The 18,724-nt window shown below is 46.2% G+C and overlaps 1 protein-coding gene across 6 annotated transcripts; it reads left to right on the forward strand.

Annotated features, from left to right (window-relative positions):
• Window positions 1-17,682, forward strand: LOC140419072 (uncharacterized). Of its 6 annotated transcripts, XM_072502807.1 has the most exons (5): window positions 1-40; window positions 937-1,043; window positions 1,788-2,055; window positions 5,942-6,057; window positions 12,469-17,682. In XM_072502807.1, the coding sequence occupies exon 5, from the start codon at window positions 12,584-12,586 to the stop codon at window positions 13,619-13,621; it is 1,038 nt and encodes a 345-aa protein (XP_072358908.1). In that variant the 5' UTR covers window positions 1-40; window positions 937-1,043; window positions 1,788-2,055; window positions 5,942-6,057; window positions 12,469-12,583; the 3' UTR covers window positions 13,622-17,682. The 6 variants fall into 6 exon arrangements, with proteins under 6 accessions (XP_072358908.1, XP_072358910.1, XP_072358909.1 ...); XM_072502809.1 differs by lacking the exon at window positions 1,788-2,055 and having other exon boundaries at window positions 3-40; XM_072502808.1 differs by lacking the exon at window positions 1-40 and having other exon boundaries at window positions 51-1,043; window positions 5,942-6,064.
• Window positions 17,683-18,724: the final 1,042 nt, after the last annotated feature.

Raw genomic sequence — 18,724 nt, forward strand, 5'->3', positions numbered from 1 at the left:
GCTCGGAGGTCTGCGAGTGCTGGAGTGGCTGTTTCGGGCGGTAAGGCAGAGGGAGGAATGGAGCCGGGAGTCGAGGTGGGGAGGGAGTGAAGGCGCCATAAACTTTCCCTGCTGGTCAGAAGGCCGGAATAAGACCTTGCAAGTCCAGTGTTTGCAGCTGCGGAGCTTTTATCGGGTGTCAGGCCCGGTTCCACGGCCGCCATCTTTGTTTAGCGGAGCTGAGGGGCCACCTTGATGACGTGTCAGAGGAGGTGCTTCAGGATCCCGGTGACTCTCACTTATTATTGGACAATCAGCGAGTCAGCCTGAGCCTGTGGCCGCATTCACCATCTGAAACTGTCACAATGCCCGAGTGATTGACGGCAGCTCTTGACCAATAGGAAGAGGAGTGGCGGTCTGGAGGACCGAGTCAGGGCGGCTGGTCCTCCAAACAATCGGAGTGAATGAGGGGCGGGACACGCTGTGATTGAAGCATGCGCAGTGTGGGTAATGGCGATGTCGAAGGGCATCTTCATTGAATTTACAGTGCTGAAGGAGGCCATTCGGCCCACCGGCCCTTAGAAAGAGAACCCCACTCAAGGCCACGCCTCCACCCTAACCCCAGAAGCTTGGACACTCAGGGCAATTGATCATGACCAATCAACCTAAACTGCACATCTTTTGACTGGGAGGAAACGGGAGCACCCGGACGAAACTCACGGAGACAAGGGGAGGACGTACAGACACCGCACAGACAGTGACCCAAGCCGGGAATCGAACCTGGAACCCTGGAGCTGTGAAGCAACTGTGCTACTCACTGTGCTCCCATGCTGCTCTAACTTTTAATACTAAGAATCAAAGAAAAATTAACTATATTGTACTGGAGAAAGAAGGTTGGAAAGATCTCAATACAAACACAAAAGTACAATTCAAATTCTTTCTTTTCTTTTACCCCAGTAATAGCCTTACAGAAACAACAGCCGTAATTCTCCATTCACATCGCTACCGTGAATGGAGTTTTGGATGAGTGCCAAATTCTCCGTTCTTCGTGAATTCCAAAATTGGTAAGAGGTGCTTAACAGTATGGAGGAAGCAAGAGATTGCAGGGGTGGGCGAAAACGTTGTGAAAAGCTGTTGTAAGCTGCAATCCTCGGAAAAGAGTTTCCGGGTCCCCATTTGTGCCGAGCGGAGCTGCAGCTCCTCATGTTTGGCTCGGGTTAACGGCCGCCATCTTTATTGGATGTGCATCAGGGTACATGCGCGTTTGTCATCTTTGTCAGGGACGATGTTTCAATGAGTGGGAGGAGTTTGTTCCCCATTGTTCAGAATGGAGACAACTTGTCCATCAACCTGGATTAGTCCTTGAGTCTCAATGTCTTATTGATGATGCAAAGCGGTGGCAGAGATGGAAAGAAAAGGAAGCAAATCCTGCTCTCCGGATTTCACTGTCTTATTAGACATCCTGTCCCATGTGTCCAAAGCTCTGCGGCTCTGTTCAGCCACATGAAGACCCAGGGTAGAAATTCATCACCCTGAGTAGATGTCACCCTCAAATTAGGGGACTGCTGATGACAAGTGGGTCACTGTGCAGCGGGGGGCATGAGCGGTCATCCTGGACCAGGAAGCAGGAGGGGAGAATGTTGTGGATTTCTATCCTGGACTGATAGTGATTAATTTTGGAAACTCCTTTTACAGGGGATTAGTAGGGGAGGATTTACACACAGCAAACTCAAACCAGGAGAAATGTTTATCTTTCCTGAATTTCATTTCTGGACTGACAGTGATGCCTTTGTAAACTTCTTTCACAGGGGCTTAGACAGGGATTCGCAGACAGGAAACTCACAACCAATCCTCACATCAAATTCTGTCAGCACCATTCGGTGCTGCAATCCTCGGAAAAGAGTTTCCGGGACCCCATTTGTACCGAGCGGAGCTGCTGCTCCTCATGTTCGGCTCGGGTTAACAGCCGCCATCTTTATTGGATGTGCACCAGGGCGCATGCGCGTTTGTCATCTTTGTCGGGAGACGTTTCAATGAGTGGGAGGACCTGGATCTGGAGATTATCGACCTTTGTGTGTAAGCATTGAGTTCCGTATCATTATCACTCACTGTATAAAATGACTACCTCCTTTCTCCCCTGTAGATCTTGTTCACAATCTTAAGTCTGTGTCCCGTAATCCTTTTACAATCTACTGATGGGAACAGTTTTAAAAAATCTTTTGCTGGGTTTGCCGTTGTCGTTTCTGGTGTCGGGGTCGATGCCGGGTGCCTGTCTGCTTTCATTCCTTTTTCATGTTTTTGTAGTGGTTGAATCAGCTTGGACCAGTCCATTTAGGATCCAGAATACAATTGAAGTCTCCTCCAAGAACCAATTGATCTGTATCCAGGTCTGGGATGGATTCCAACAATTTTTTTACAAATGTTTCTATGAGATCCCCTCATTTAAAAAAAAGATAAAGAAGCAGAATTAAGCCATTCAGCCCATCGAGTTTTCGAGTTTGCTCTGCCATTCGATCATGGCTGATATGTTTCTCATCCCCATTCATCCTGTATTGTAGCTCTCTTGAAATGAATGCGAACATTGCATTTGCCTTTCTAACTGCCGACTTTCCTTTATGTGTTCTTGGGATGTGGGTGTCGCTGGCTGAGCCGGCATTTGCTGCCCACCCCTAATTGCCCTTGAACTGAGTGGCTTGCTCGGCCATTTCAGAGGGGGCAGTTTGGGAGGATGTGAGGCTGAAGTGAATAAATGACAAAGGGGATAATGGTGCAAGACAAAACTGGGTGACAATGAGATAACATATGGACGATAAGGGAATAGTGTAGATTGGCTTTAGAGTGGTTTCACAGGTCGGCGCAACATCGAGGGCCGAAGGGCCTGTACTGCGCTGTAATGGTCCATGTTCTAAGTAAATAAATTAATAGGACAAGAGAATAAATAAAAGACAGGTCCTGGTAAATGGCAACAGCAGAACCGTTACCAGCACCAACTGTCTAAAAATATCGGAGTGATGATTATAATCTGAAATTACTGAAATGAATGTTGTGTCTGGAAGGTCAGAAATTGCCTGATCAAGGATGAGGTTCTGTTCCTCGAGTTTCCTTTGAGCTTTATTGGAGCAGTGCAGGAGGCCGAGGACAGAGTGGGAATGGGGCGGGGAATTAAAATATTAAATGATCAGAAGCTCAGGATTATGCTTGCTGACTGAATGGTGATGTTCCACAGTCACCCAATCCAGATTTAATCTCCTCAGTGTGGGGGAGACCAAATCGTGAGCAGTGAATACACAATACTGGATAGCAAGAAGTACAAGTAATTCACTGTCACCTGGAAAGTGTGTTTGTAATCCTGGAATATGGGAAGGATGGCGATGAACTGGTGGTTGTTGCATCTGTTGTGTCTGCATGGAAAAGACTTTCAGTGATGTTCATAAGAACACAAGAAATGGGAACGGGTGTAGACCATACGGCTCATCGAGCCTCTGCATTTCTTGCTGGGTGTAACCTGCCCAATCAGGCATCATTCTGGTACACTTTCCTGTATCTACCCCAGTCCTTCCAGACCCATCTTATGATATGGAGACATTAGCCTCAACAATCCTGTGCACTAATTTAGTCTGGCCCAGTGACACCGAGCTGAAATCCAGTCTTTCTTTGACACATTATTCTTAATGCCACAACTGACAGGTTAAGAGTGAAAAAGTCAACTGTTTAGCAGTAAGAGGAAGAGGCAAGTTTGTAGATGCTCGACAGCGTTACAGACTCATTGGATCTGCTTCTTCTGTCCCATCTTATATTTAGCGAATGGAAACTGATTAAAATACTGCAACACACAGGCATTTGGGGGCAATTGTGAGTTTGCTGCTCAGATTAGGTAAAGTCATAAAATGGATCTAGAAGGACTGGAGAAGATGCAGGCAAATATATTTAAATTATGCCTGAACTGGCAGGTTTTACCCAGCAACAAAGGTTGGACAGGGTGTAAACCTTTTCTCTGGAAAAGGGAATGAAGGATGACCTGATCCTGTAAGATTATGAAAAGGTTTGATATGAGAGACAAGTTGGAGATGTTTCCACTGGATGAGAATAAATATGAGTTAGTCATTAATTGATCTAATGTGCAGTTCAGGAGCAGTTCAGAGAGAGATCACTCACACACTTTCTGGGTAGCACAAGTAGCTAGCACTGTGGCTTCACAGCGCCAGGGTCCCAGGTTCGATTCCCCGCTGGGTCACTGTCTGTGAGGAGTCTGCACGTTCTCCCTGTGTCTGCGTGGGTTTCCTCCGGGTGCTCTGGTTTCCTCCCACAATCCAAAGAAGTGCAGGTTAGGTGGATTGGCTGTACTAAATTGCCCTTTATGTCCAAAAAGGGTAGGAGGGGTTATTGGGCTATGGGGATAGGGTGGAAGTGAGGGCTTAAGTGGGTCGGTGCAGACTCGATGGGCCGAATGGTCTCCTTCTACACTGTATGTTCTATGTGCAAAGGGATTTCCTCAGTTTTCCCACTGGTTAACACTCCAACTTTAAAAGCTCAAACTATTTGATCCAATTTCAGCTCATTGTTATTGGCGAGGGGCAGTTTAACTGTGGTGGAGGGCCCATACTATTTAGGTGCTGTATTAATTGATTTAATGCATTTGTTCCCTTGGCCCAATGTTACTAATCGTAATCAGTTCGCAAAGCATAATTTCCTTCAAAAAATATCCATTTTAATGGCGGGTTTATAACCCAACATGCGTTGCAGCTGAGAATGTGCTCTATCCACATGACAGAAGCTCCTCGCCCATGTGCAGAGTCCGGCTGTGACTGGAGCATGCGCAGTTCGGGCTGTGAACGGCCCATACACAGTTCAGATTGTCGCTGACGGTGCGAGGAGCGGGGAAGAAACAATCGAGCAACTTTCAGGATTGGAGCCGGTGGGTGGCCAGGGAGCAATAGAAGCTGCGGAGTGAGCCGGGAGGCTTCATAAATACCCCGTGGAGGCTTCAACTCCCGAGGAAAATGTTAACGGTCCCACCTTAAACAGCACCAAACAGAGTGAGAGCTGAGCGGTGACAGGCCCGGGTTACCGGCCGCCATCTTTACAGAGGACAAGGTGCCGCAGGGCGCATGCGCTGCGAGCCTGGACCGGATGCCAACTCTCCCGGATTGACTGACTGGAGTCTCCAGGATTTTATTTTAATCATTTGTGGGAGTCACTGGCTGGGCCAACATTTATTGCCCATTCCTAATTTTCCTGTAACCGAGCGGTTTGCTCGGCCATCTCGGAGGGCATTTAAAGAATCAACCACATTGCTGTGGTTTGGAATCGTGTTGGCCAGGCCAGGTAAGGATGGCAGATTTTCTTTTCTGTTCATTCACGGGATGTGGGTGTCGCTGGCTGGGCCAGCATTCACTGCCCATCCCTAATTGCCCTTGAACTGAGGGCATCTCAGAGAGCATTTTAAGAGTCAACAAGCTGACTGTAGATCTGGAGTCACATGTAGGCCAGACCAGGTAAGGATAGAAGATTTCCTTCACTGAAGGACATCAGTGAACTAGGTGGGTCTTTGCAACAATTGACAATGGTTTCAGGGTCTTCAGAAGACTTTAAATGAATTCAAATTTAACCTTCTGTCTTGGTGAGATTCGTGTCTGGGAAATCATTAGGACATTAAAGAAGATTTTAATGTATTTTTCTTTTAACATTTCTCTTAAGCGGATATACAAATATTGAAAATGGGATAAAGGTTGTTTGACTGACAGTCAATCACTGTCCTGTGAGGTAATGAGTCCTTTTGCTTCCCAATTGGCCGAGGAAGGCAGTGTGTCACAAGGATGGATGTGTTGACCGATTAATGGCTGGAGGATGGGGGCAGGTCATGTGATCAAAGCTCCAGGAATACATTTAATCAAACTTGGTGAGGAGAGAACGTTTTGAATTTCTATCCTAAACTGACAGTGAGGTTTCTGTAAATTTACAGGATACTGGAAGTGGAGGTTTAACAGACGGGAAACGCAAACCAAACGTCACATCGCGATCTGACAGAGTCACTCGGTTCATCAGAAACTGAATATCAGCAGCATCTGGGTGTGGAAGGTAAAAGGTTTGTCTGTTCTGTCTGTGAGGGAAGATTTCAGGTCTCAGTGTGACTGGAAAAGCCCCGAGATTCACAAACCCTGGTTAGGCCAAACCTGGAGAACTGTGTTCAGTTCTGGGCAACAAACCTGAGGAAGGACAGAATGGCCTCGGAGGGAGTGTAGCACAGATTTGCCTGAGTGATATCTGAACACCCACTGGGGTTAAATTACAAAACTAGATTACACAAACAAATCATACAGAGAAAAGCATTAGGTCCATTGAGTCCATGCCAGCTCTCTAATCGGCACGATAGCACAGTGGTTAGCACCATTGTTTCACAGCGCCAGAGACCCGGGTTTGTTTCCCGGCTTGGGTCACTGAATGGGCGGAGTCTGCACATTCTTCCTGTGTCTGCGTGGGTTTCCTCCAGGTGCTCCGGTTTCCTCCCACAAGTCCCGAAACATGTGCTTGCGAGGTGAATTGGACGTTCTGAATTCTCGCTCAGTGTACCTGAACAGAAGCTGGAGTGTGGCGACTAGGGGCTTTTCACAGGAACTTTATTGCAGTGTTAATGTAAGCCTACTTGTGACAGTCGATCATTTTTCCTCAGATAAGGACACCAAGGTGTGGTCTCACCAAGGCCCTGTATAATTGCAGCAAGACATCCCTGCTCTTCGACTCAAACCCTCTTGCTATGAAGGCCAACAAACCATTTGCCTTCTTTACCGCCTGCTGTACCTGCATGCTTCCATACAAAGTAGGAGCAGGCCACTTGGCCCCTCGACCCTGCTCCTTACATACACATCAGGAGTCGGTCTCTCGAACCTGCTCCTTGCATACAGAGTAGGAGTCGCCCCTTGAGCCTGCTCCTAACACAGAAACTAGGAGTCGGCCCCTTGAGCCTGCTCCATCATTCAATAATTTTAACCTCAACTCCACATTCCTGCCGACCCCGATAATCTTTCACCCCTTTGCTTATCAAGAAGCTATCCATCTCTGCCTTAAATATATTCAAGAGCTTGACTTCCACTGCATTTTAAGGACACAAGTTCTAAGTCACAGAATCCCTACAATGCAGAAGGAGCCCAAGTCAGCACTAACCCTCTGAAAAAACACCCCACCCATCCCACCCTACCCCATCCACATATCCCACCCAACGTGCACATCCTTGGAGATGAAGGGGCAATTTAGCACCTAACCTGCAAATCTTTGAACTGTGTGAGGAAACCGGAGCACCCCGAGGATACCCACACAGACACGATGAGAACGTGCAAACTCCACAGAGTCACCCAGGGCCGGACGTGAACCTGTGTCCCTGGTGCTGTGAGGCAGCAGTGCTAACCACTGTGCCACCCCCTGTCTTCCATCCCTCAAGAGAAAAAAAACTGTTATCCCCATCTGAAATATGTGCCCCCTTATTTTGCAACCTTGACCCCCTTGTTCCAGATACTCCCACAAGAGGAAACATGCTCTCGACATCCACCTTATCAAGACCCCTCAGGATCTTATATAGTTCAATCCAGGTTTTACCCAAAACTTTAAAACTGTGTCCCGACTGCTTGTACGACCAGTGAGTGGAAACAAGAGTTTCTTTGTCCACCCGATGGAAATCTGGCATAATCTTGTGTACCTGAATCAAATCTCCCCTCAACCTTCTCTGCTGGAACCATTCTGGGAAATCTCCTCTGCACCTTCTCCAAGAACCTTCAGATCCTTCCTGAAGAGCGGTGACCAGCGCTTTATAAAGATTCATAGAATAGAATTAGAACCATAGAATTCCTACAGTGCAGAAGGGGGCCATTCGGCCCATCAGGTCGGCACTGATTCTCTGAAAGGGCACCCTGCCTAGGCCCACATCCCTACCCTGTCCCTGTAACCCCATAGCCCCACCTAACCTGCACATCCCTGGACACTAAGGGGCAATTTATCAAGGCCAATCCACCTAACTTGCTCTTCTTTGGACTGTTGGAGGAAACCTGAGCACCGGGTTGGAACCCACGCAGACACGGTGCAAGGAGAAAGTGCAAACTCCACACACCCAGTCACCCAAGGCCGGAATTGAACCCGGGTCTCTGGCGCTGTGAGGTAGCAGTGCTAACCACCGTGCCACCAGAAGCATAGCTTTTCTGTTGCGGTATCAATATTACTGTTTATGAAGCTCAAGATCGAAGTTACTTTGCCAACTACTCTCTTAATATGTCTTGTCAATATATAAAATCCCTCTTCACCTCATTCTCTCTCCTCCCAAAGAGCTCCTGTTAGACCGCATGACAGCTCTGGAGCAGCAGATGGACTCATTTTGGAGCATCCGCGATGCTGAGGATGTCGTGGATAGCACGTTTAGTGAGTTGGTACTGAGGGAGATAGAAAATGGGTGACCAAAAGACAGAGCAAGAGTAGGAAGGCAGTGCAGGTGTCCCCCGCGGTCATCTCCCTGCAACACAGATATACCGCTTTGGATACTGTTGTGGGAGATGGCTCACCAGGGGAAGGCATCAGCAGCCAGGTTCATGGCACTGTGGCTGGCTCTGCTGCGCAGCTGGGCAGGAAGAAGAATGGCAGGGCTATAGTGATAAGGGACTCAATTGTAAGGGGACCAGGTGGTTCTGCGGACGCAATCGAGACGCCAGGATGCTATGTTGCCTCCCTGGTGCAAGGGTCACTGATGCCTCGGAGCGGCTGCAGGACATTCTGGGGGGGAAGGGGGGGGGGGGGGGGGCGCGGGGAACAGCCAGCTTTCGTGGTGCACATAGGCACCAACGATATAGGTAAAAAACAGGACGGGGTCCTACAAGCTGAATTCAGGGAGTTAGGAGTTAAACTAAAAAGTAGGACCTCAAAGGTAGTAATCTCAGGATTGCTACCAGTCCCACGAGCTAGTCAGAGTAGGAATGTCAGGATAGATAGGATGAATGCGTGGCTCGAGAGATGGTGCACGAGGGAGGAATTCAAATTCCTGGGGTATTGGTACCGGTTCTGGGGGAGGTGGGACCAGTACAAACCGGACGGTCCGCTCCTGGGCAGGACTGGAACTGATTTCCTCGGGGGTGTGTTTGTTAGAGCTGTTGGGGAGGGTTTAAACTAATATGGCAGGGGAGTGGGAACCGATGCAGGAAGTCGGAAGGTAGTAGAACAGGGACAGAAACAAAAGGCAATAAGGGGGAAAGTGTAAGGCAGAGAAGCCAGTCAAAAAACAAAAGGGCGACAGTACAAGGTACAGTGACTGAGGGGAGCTCAGTGAATAGGCCCAGTAATACTAAAAGGAATAAAACGGGAAGTAAAAACATAAATGGTAAGCGACGCGGCAGGTTGTTACATGAAGATATGGGTTCAACGACAAGGAAAATTAGGAGAAAAGTTAAGAGGAAATATAACTTAGGAGAGGTTACTGATCGAGGTGTTAAGATTCAAAACAGGTATAAAAGGCGACATAAGTGTACTTTACCTGAATGCTCGTAGTATTCGGAATAAGGTAAATGAGTTAATGGCGCAAATCATCGTGAATGACTATGATTTAGTGGCCATTACTGAAACATGGTTAAAGGATGGTCATGACTGGTAGTTAAATATCTGAGGGTATCAAACTATTCGGAAGGACAGAGTGGGTGGTAAAGGAGGTGGTGTAGCTCTGTTATTTAAGGAAGACATCCGGGCAATAGTAAGGGATGACATCGGTGCTATGGAGGATAAGGTTAAATCCGTTTGGGTGGAAATCAGGAATAGTAAGGCGAAATTGTCACTGACAGGAGTAGTCTTTCGGCCACCAAATAGTAACATTAGGGTGGGGCAGGCAATAAACAAAGAAATAGCTGATGCATGTAGAAATGGTACAGCAGTTATCATGGGGGATTTTAATCTACATGTCGATTGGTTTAACCAGGTTGGTCAAGGCAGCCTTGAGGAGGAGTTTATAGAATGTATCCGCGATAGTTTCCTAGAACAGTATGTAATGGAACCTACGAGGGAACAAGCGGTCCTAGATCTGGTCCCGTGTAATGAGACAGGATTGATTCATGATCTCATAGTTAGGAATCCTCTCGGAAGGAGCGATCACAATATGGTGGAATTTAAAATACAGATGGAGGGTGAGAAGGTAAAATCAAACACTAGTGTTTTGTGCTCAAACAAAGGAGATTACAATGGGATGAGAGAAGAACTAGCTAAGGTAGACTGGGAACAAAGACTTTATTGTGAAACAGTTGAGGAATAGTGGAGAACCTTCCAAGCAATTTTTCACAGTGCCCAGCAAAGGTATATACCAACAAAAAGCAAGGATGGTAGAAGGAGGAAAAATTGACCGTGGATATCTAAGGAAATAAGGGAGAGTATCAAATTGAAGGAAAAAGCATACAAAGTGGCAAAGATTAGTGGAAGACTAGAGGACTGTGAAATCTTTACGGGGCAACAGAAAGCTACTAAAAAAGCTATAAAGAAGAGTAAGATAGATTATGAGAGTAAATTTGCTCAGAATATAAAAACAGATAGTAAAAGTTTCTGCAAATATATAAAACAAAAAAGAGTGGCTCATGTAAATACTGGTCCTTTAGAGGATGAGAAGGGAGATTTAATAATGGGAGATGAGGAAATGGCTGAATAACTGAACAGGTTTTTTGGGTCAGTCTTCACAGTGGAAGACACAAATAACATGCCAGTGACTGATAGAAATGAGGCTATGACAGGCTCGGACCATGAGATGATTGTTATCACTAAGGAGGTAGTGATGGGCAAGCTAATGGGGCTAAAGGTAGACAAGTCTCCCGGCCCTGATGGGATGCAGCCCAGAGTGCTAAAAGAGATGGCTAGGGAAATTGCAAATACACTAGTGATAAGTTACCAAAATTCACTAGACTCTGGGGTGGACCTGGCAGATTGGAAATTAGCAAACGTGACACCACTGTTTAAAAAAGGAGGTAGGCAGAAAGCGGATAATTATAGGCCAGTGAGCTAATTTCGGTAGCAGGGAAGATGGAATCTACCATCAAGGAAGAAATAGCGAGGCATTTGGATGGAAATTGTCCCATTGGGCAGACGCAGAATGGGTTTATAAAGGGCAGGTCGTGCCTAACTAATTTAGTGGAATTTTTTGAGGACATTACCAGTGCAGTAATGGATGTGGTATATCTGGATTTCCAGAAAGTCTTTGACAAGGTGCCACACAAAAGGTTGCTGCATAAGATAAAGATGCATGGCATTATGGGTAAAGTAGTAGCATGGATAGAGGATTGGTTAATGAATAGAAAGCAAAGAGTGGGGATTAATGGGTGTTTCTCTGGTTGCCAATCAGTAGTTAGTGGTGTCCCTCAGGGATCAGTGTTGGGCCCACAATTGTTCACAATTTACATAGATGATTTGGACTTGGGGACCAAGGGCAATGTGTCCAAGTTTGCAGATGACACTAAGATGAGTGGTAAAGCAAAAAGTGCAGAGGATACTGGAAGTCTCCAGAGGGATTTGGATAGGTTAAGTGAATGGGCTAGGATCTGGCAGATGGAATACAATGTTGACAAATGTGAGGTTATCCATTTTGGTAGGAATAACAGCAAAAGGGATTATTATTTAAATGATAAAATATTAAAACATGCTGCTGTGCAGAGAGACCTGGGTGTGCTAGTGCATGAGTCGCAAAAAGTTGGTTAAGGCGGCGAATGGAAGTTTGTCCTTCATTGCTAGAGCGATGGAGTTTAAGACTAGGGAGATTATGCTGCAATTGGATAAGGTGTTAGTGAGGCCACACCTGGAATATTGTGTTCAGTTTTGGTCTCCTTATCTGAGAAAGGACGCACTGGCACTGGAGGGTGTGCAGAGGAGATTCACTAGGTTAATCCCAGAGCTGAAGGGATTGGATTACGAGGAGAGGTTGAGTAGACTGGGACTGTACTCGTTGGAATTTAGAAGGGTGAGGGGGGATTTTATAGAAACATATAAAATTATGAAGGGAATAGATAGGATAGATGCGGGCAGGTTGTTTCCACTGGCGGGTGAAAGCAGAACTCGGGCGTCTAGCCTCAAAATAAGGGATAGTAGATTTCGGACTGAGTTTAGGAGGAACTTCTTCACCCAAAGGGTTGTGAATCTATAGAATTCCTTGCCAAGTGAAGCAGTTGAGGCTCTTTCATTAAATGTTTTTAAGATAAAGATAGTTTTTTGAAGAATACAGGGATTAAGGGTTAAGGTGTTCGGGCTGGAAAGTAGAGCTGAATCCACAAAAGATCAGCCATGAACTTATTGAATGGCAGAGCAGGCTCGAGGGGCCAGGTGGCCTACTCCTGCTCCTATTTCGTATGTTCTTATAACAATCCAGCCGTTTTCATGGTCACTTTTTCCCAGTGCCGGCCCCACAAATGACCAGATTCATTCACCTCAATTTCACAACCTGCCTTTGTGTTTTTGTGGATTCTCTCTCACTACTTATTTTCTGTTTTAAATCAGTTTCACGGGGTGTTCGAAGGGGAGTCTCAAGGTCTGGAAACTGAAACCAAGAATCACATCAGGATCTGACAGAGTCCTCAATTTATCACAAACTGAATATCATTGTACTTTGAACATGGAAGGAAAAAGCATCGTTCACAGTGGGGAGAACCCGTACACGTTTTGTGTGTGTGGACGAGGATTCAGTCGATCATCAGGCCTCACAAGCCACAAATGTAGTCACACTGAGGAGAAACCGTGGGAATGTGCGGACTGTGGGAAAGGATTCAGTTACCCATCCCAGCTGGAAACTCATCGACGCAGTCACACTGGGGAGAGACCATTCACCTGCTCCAAGTGTGGGAAGGGATTCACTGAGTCATCCAGTCTGTCCACACACGAGCGAGTTCACACTGTGGAGAAACCATTTCAATGTCCAGTCTGCGGGAAGTGCTATAAAAGATCTGGGGATCTGATGTGCCATCAACGTGTTCACACTGACGACAGACCGTTCAGGTGCTCTCACTGCGGGACTGGGTTCAGACGATCATCTCACCTCACTGTACATCAGCGAGTTCACACTGGGGAGAAGCCATTCGTCTGCGCCGAGTGTGGGAAGGGATTCACTCAGTCATCGGCCCTGCTGAGTCACCAGCGAGTTCACAGTGGGGAGAGACCATTCACCTGCTCCAAATGTGGGAAGGGATTCACTCAGTTATCCACCCTGCAGACACACCAGCGAATTCACACTGGGAAGAGGCCATTTGCCTGCGCCAAGTGTGGGAAGGGATTCACTCAGCCATCCGCTCTGCAGAACCACCAGCGAGTTCACACTGATGAGAGACCGTTTCAATGTCCAGACTGCGGGAAGCGCTATAAAAGTTCTGCCGAACTGATGCAGCATCAACGTGTTCACACAGACGAGAAACCGTTTAGGTGCTCTCACTGCGGGACTGGGTTCAGGCGATCATCTGACCTCACTGTACATCAGCGGGTTCACACTGGGGAGAGGCCATTCACCTGCACCGAGTGTGGGAAGGGATTCACTCAGTCATCAGCCCTGCTGAGTCACCAGCGAATTCACACTGGGGAGAGACCGTTCACCTGCTCAGAGTGTGGGAAGAGATTCACTCAGTCATCCCACCTGCTGACACACCAGCGAGGCCACAAGTAACTACAGTGATTGGATTTTGCTGATCCTCACATTCAGGACTGAACCATGTTCATTTGGGTCTCTTTCTGCTGATAACAAACTCCAGCCCATTTACAGGGGCTAATATTCTGGCTAAAAGTCAAATAAATCAGATTTATGTTAAATGCGCAGTGTTGAAACTTTTTAATATCTCTGACACAGGTTAGTTCCTTTTGAAGTACTCTCACTCTCCCCTGTCTCTTCCATCCTCATCTCCAACAAGAAGTCTGAGGAGCTTGTGGAGCTTCTTTGTGACTGAGATTGAGTAAATCCGATCAGCTGCCTCTGCTGCTTCCCTCCCTTCCACGAGCCCACCGGACCAAAGTGCCTCTAAATTTCATCCTTTCCCGAGCCCTGAACCCACATCTTTCTCTAGTTTCTCTCTCATCTCCCCTCATGCCCTCTCAGAGCTCATCTTGTCCATGAGGTCCAGCTCCTGCTCCATCGACCCGATTCCCACTGAGCTACTGATCAACCAACTACCCTGTGTCCATGGATATTGTCAACATTTCTCACTCTTCAGGTACTATCCCTCTGTCCTTCAAATCTGCCATCATCAACCCCTCCTCAATAAAACAAACCCTTGACCCTGCCATCCTTACAAATTACTGCCCCATCTTCAGCCTCCCTCTCCTCTGCAAACTCTTTGAACATGTTGTCATCTCCGAAATCCTTGCCCATCTTTCCCAGAACTTCCATGTTTGAATCACTTCAATCAGTTCTCTGCCCTGTCACAGCGGTGAATACAAGAGACAAACAGAATTGTACCCGGAGAGAAAGACAGACAATCCAGGAGCTTGGATGCAAGGGCGGCAAGGTAGCACATTGGGTAGCACTGTCGATTCACAGCACCAGGGACTCGGGTTCGATTCCCGGCTTGAGTCACTGTCTGTGCGGAGTCTGCAAGTTCTCCCCGTGTCTGCGCAGGTTTCCTCCGGGTGCTCCGGTTTCCTCCCACAGTCCAAAGATGTGCAGGTAAGATGGATTGGCCATGCTAAATTGCCCTTTGTGTCCAAAAGGTTAGGTGGGGCTACTGGGTTACAGGGATAGGGTGGAGGTGTGGGCTTAAGTAGGATGCTCTTTCCCAGGGCTGGTACAGACTCGATGGGCCGAATGGCCTCCTTCTGCGCTGTACATTCTCTGATTCTATGAGGTGAGATTGTCCTTTCTGAGCTTCAGCCAGGTGATGTTAAACACTCAGACGGGAAAGACAAAAATCTGCAACATGTTTAAAACAGCTGATTTATTTTACCAATATCTAGAATGTTGAACTCCAGTCCCTGAGACGCTATTATCATCAGAAACAAACTCCAACTATCAGAGTAAAAACCTCCAAGTTCTGGTCAAGAGAGAGGCCATTTGGCCCACTGTATGTATGCTGGCTGAAGTGGAGCTATTCCGCTTCATCCCATTTTGCAGATCTCAGTCGATTGTCCTGTATGTCCCAGTCCTTCAATTGGATATCCAAGACATCTATTTTAAAGTGATCAGGATTTCTGCTTCTATGACCCTATCAGACAGTGAGTTCTGGACGCCCACCACTGAAATGATGACCTCCTAGAAGCCATAGCTTTGCCAAAAGAAGTATCCATTCTAAAGTGTAAGGTCCGTATTCAAGACAACACTACAGAAGCACAAGGAAACGCCCTTGCAGACCGAGTAGCAAAGGAAGCTGCCTCCCAGTGGGATTTTTCAGCAGAACCAAGACACATCTACAAATTGGGAGTGACTGATTTATTACAAGATCTACGTGAAATGCAACATGACTACACAAGAAGAGAAATGGTCATGATTAGACTCAGGCATCCAGTTGTATGATGATATTTGGAGACAAGTTCAGACTGATAAACCAGTTGCACCACAGGCACTGATGCCATTTCTGGCCCAACAGATCAGTTCATGGGGACATTTAGCCCCTCAACAGATGATGGCTCGATTCCAGAAAAGTTGGTGTGGGAAAAATTCAAAAAACATGCACAATTGGTATCAAACCACTGTGTAACATGTCAAAAGAACAACCTACGACCTATAACATCAATGCCTCAGCTAAAAGCTGCCCCTGCAGGACCATTCCAGAACATACAGGTCGATTACATCACCCTTCCTACATGTCAAAGATACACTGACATCCTTGTAATAGTGGATATGTTCTCTCGATGGGTCGAGGCTGCTCCAGCCAGGAGGGCTACAGCCACCCATACAGCCAAAGTCCTATGCAAAGGCTATATTCCCAGATGGGGAGTACCAGCTAGCATTGATTCAGACAATGGAACCCACTATACAGGTGCTGTTTGCCAGGAGGTGTGCAGGTTACTGAACATCGATTGGAATCTACACTGCCCTTATCATCCAGAAACATCAGGACAAGTGGAACGCATGAACCTGACTTTAAAAGAACGGTTGTCCAGATACAACCAAGAAGGCATGAATTGGATTCAAGCCTTGCCACTAGTTTTGTGCAAACAGAACCACAGGCCTAAGCCCATTTGAGGTAATCACTGGCAGACCCATGTCCCTGCCAGGAACTATTGACTTAAGAAAGGCAGACTGCCATCTGATGAGTTGATGCTTTACTTAGTTATTGTCAAAACTTAACAAATGCTGTCAGGTGTTGGCGGCGTGGGGCGAGCCTCCTGAGGGGGGCCACAACTTGGTGCCCGGCGAATCCGTTTACAGAAAACAAATTCAGCGCGAACCGTTAGGAGCCAAGTGGGAAAGCCCCTACCAGATATTACTCACAAACCAGTCAGCCGTGAAACTCCAAGGAAAGAAATCATGGATTGACATTTCCAAAATCCCGACTCTTCCCTTCCCCAATGTGGAGATACCAGAACCAAAGAAAATGATAAACGATGAGGTTCAGAGATGGCGATCTGCAGGCCGCCCATTAAACACTTTCAAGGGATGGTATCAACATGTCTGTGATCGGAAACTGAATCCGCCCCAAGTAACCTTCCCAACTGGGACCATATGTTTAATCGGCTATAATCATCGAGCTTGGAATGTGGGACACAGTAAATGTGAATATTATTTGGATGTGAGTGCCAGTACACAGTGCACTCATGACACAAGAAAGGTCTATGGACATGAAGGGAATCCCATCGAATTTAAAGGGCTACCTAATCACACCGATGGGACAAATTTGACAGAACGTTGGTCCCCACAAGTGGTTGCCCAATATTCTACCTATAATGGCACTTAGCTCCCAGTGAGCTGGAGAGGAGTGTGCTATTTAGGATTCATTGTCCCCTTCATCTGTCATTCCCTTTCCCTTTCCCCATCCAATGCAATAAACGCAGACTCAAAACATGGACCTCATCCCACAGTTTGAGAAATATCAACCTACCACTATCATCATGAGGTCTAAACGCGAGATCACAGGGGCTGAGAAATTATCTTCTGCTCTCATCCCTGCCTATGGCGTCATTGTATTGACCAGAGAATACATTAAATTGGCCGCAGCATTAAGAAAATAGCCAATGACACTGCCCGAACCCGAAGTAGCATTTCAGCCGAGATGCTAGCCATTCGCACTGTGGCTTTACAGAATCGGGTGGCACTTGACTATTTGCTAGCCGAAAAAGGTGGCACCTGTGCCTTGATTGGTGCAGTGTTGCACCTACATCCCAGTAATTCAGAAGAAATCAAAAGCTTGTCAGCACATATTCAAGAAGAAGTTAGGAAACTTTACCAACCCTCTGACACCACTCTTTGGGGATGGCTCTCTGGATGGGTGGGTGGCACAGGAATTTCCATCATTCAGGGATTTCTCTTATTTTTCATTTTTGGGCTTGTCATTTACATAGTGGTCTTGCTGATCAGATGCATTGGCCAATGTCTGGCTACCCATAATGCCCCATCAATCAAAGTGGTTCATAGTGGTCCAACTGCACAACCAACCCAAGACATTGAACAAGGCTCCTACTATTGAACTTTTATTACAGCATTATTACCCAATTATTACTACAATCAATTTCCATTATTACTGAATTGTTATTGTACTGTATAATTACTTTTTTGAATAAAATACTTCCAGAATGCTTGTAATGCTTACAAAGCTTTGCCCGCTCCACTGTTGAAGGCTGTTCTCAAACAAGTGAACCATTCACGACACTGTGAATGAGTTCCTCCCCGTGCTTACTTCTATCCTGTCGCATTTCTTAATTTCTATGTGTTATTTTGATTAATCTTATTAATCTTTAGAAGAATCAAAAGGGGGGGACTGATAGAAATTGGCTTTTCTAGTCAGCTATAGATGATAAAGGTAAAAGGGTGAAATGAGAACACATTAATCATATTAAGCATTATTTGAGTGCAACAGTAGCTGGAAACCCATTAAGGGTTAATCCAGATCATACACTTTAATTTTCTTTCATTAAACCAAGATTTTAACATTTGCAAATTGCTTGAGACAAGCAACGTCAGTGATGCCAACTAGCTAAAAGACCCCATTGTATGCTGCTGCTTTTCCAGCACAGCAGTCCCGTTTCCAAGGTAATAGACAGTCAAAATGCCCTGAAGGCTGTGTTTTTTCGATTAATATTGAGATGCAATTGTCGATAATTTGGAGAATTGGCAAGCGATGGAATGGGAAAATTAAACCAACATATTCAAATACCGATATCTCTTAAATTGATGGACAGACACTTTGGTCGAATTGATAAATTATAAATTTGTTCAAGCCAATCAGCAGTAAAAAGAAGGCCAGACTTTGAGATAACAATTCTCTTAAGAGTCACTTGCCGGAATGGAAAAGTGCTTCTGTTGCTCTGTTCTGTTTCTCTTCTTGCTCATTCCACCTATATTTCTGAAACCTTTGCTGCTCGCTTTGCTAATCGCAATTGCCCAGTTATTTTATCTGGTGTATTATGATTTGAATGAAAACTCAACTTCTATGTTCATAAAAGAAAATTAATCTGACTAGCTTGCTGCAGGGCTAGTTCTTTCTAAATTTTGTATCAAAAACAAGTTTTCCAGTGGCACAGCTGACAAATGAAGTTCAACTGGACTTTGCCAAAAAGCACAGACTTGACCTCTGTTATTTGGGAACTGGGAAGGGATAACGCATATCCAAGGTTCTGACTA

Source organism: Scyliorhinus torazame, chromosome 5 (genome assembly GCF_047496885.1).
Source record: "Scyliorhinus torazame isolate Kashiwa2021f chromosome 5, sScyTor2.1, whole genome shotgun sequence".
Classification (NCBI taxonomy): Eukaryota; Metazoa; Chordata; class Chondrichthyes; order Carcharhiniformes; family Scyliorhinidae; genus Scyliorhinus; species Scyliorhinus torazame.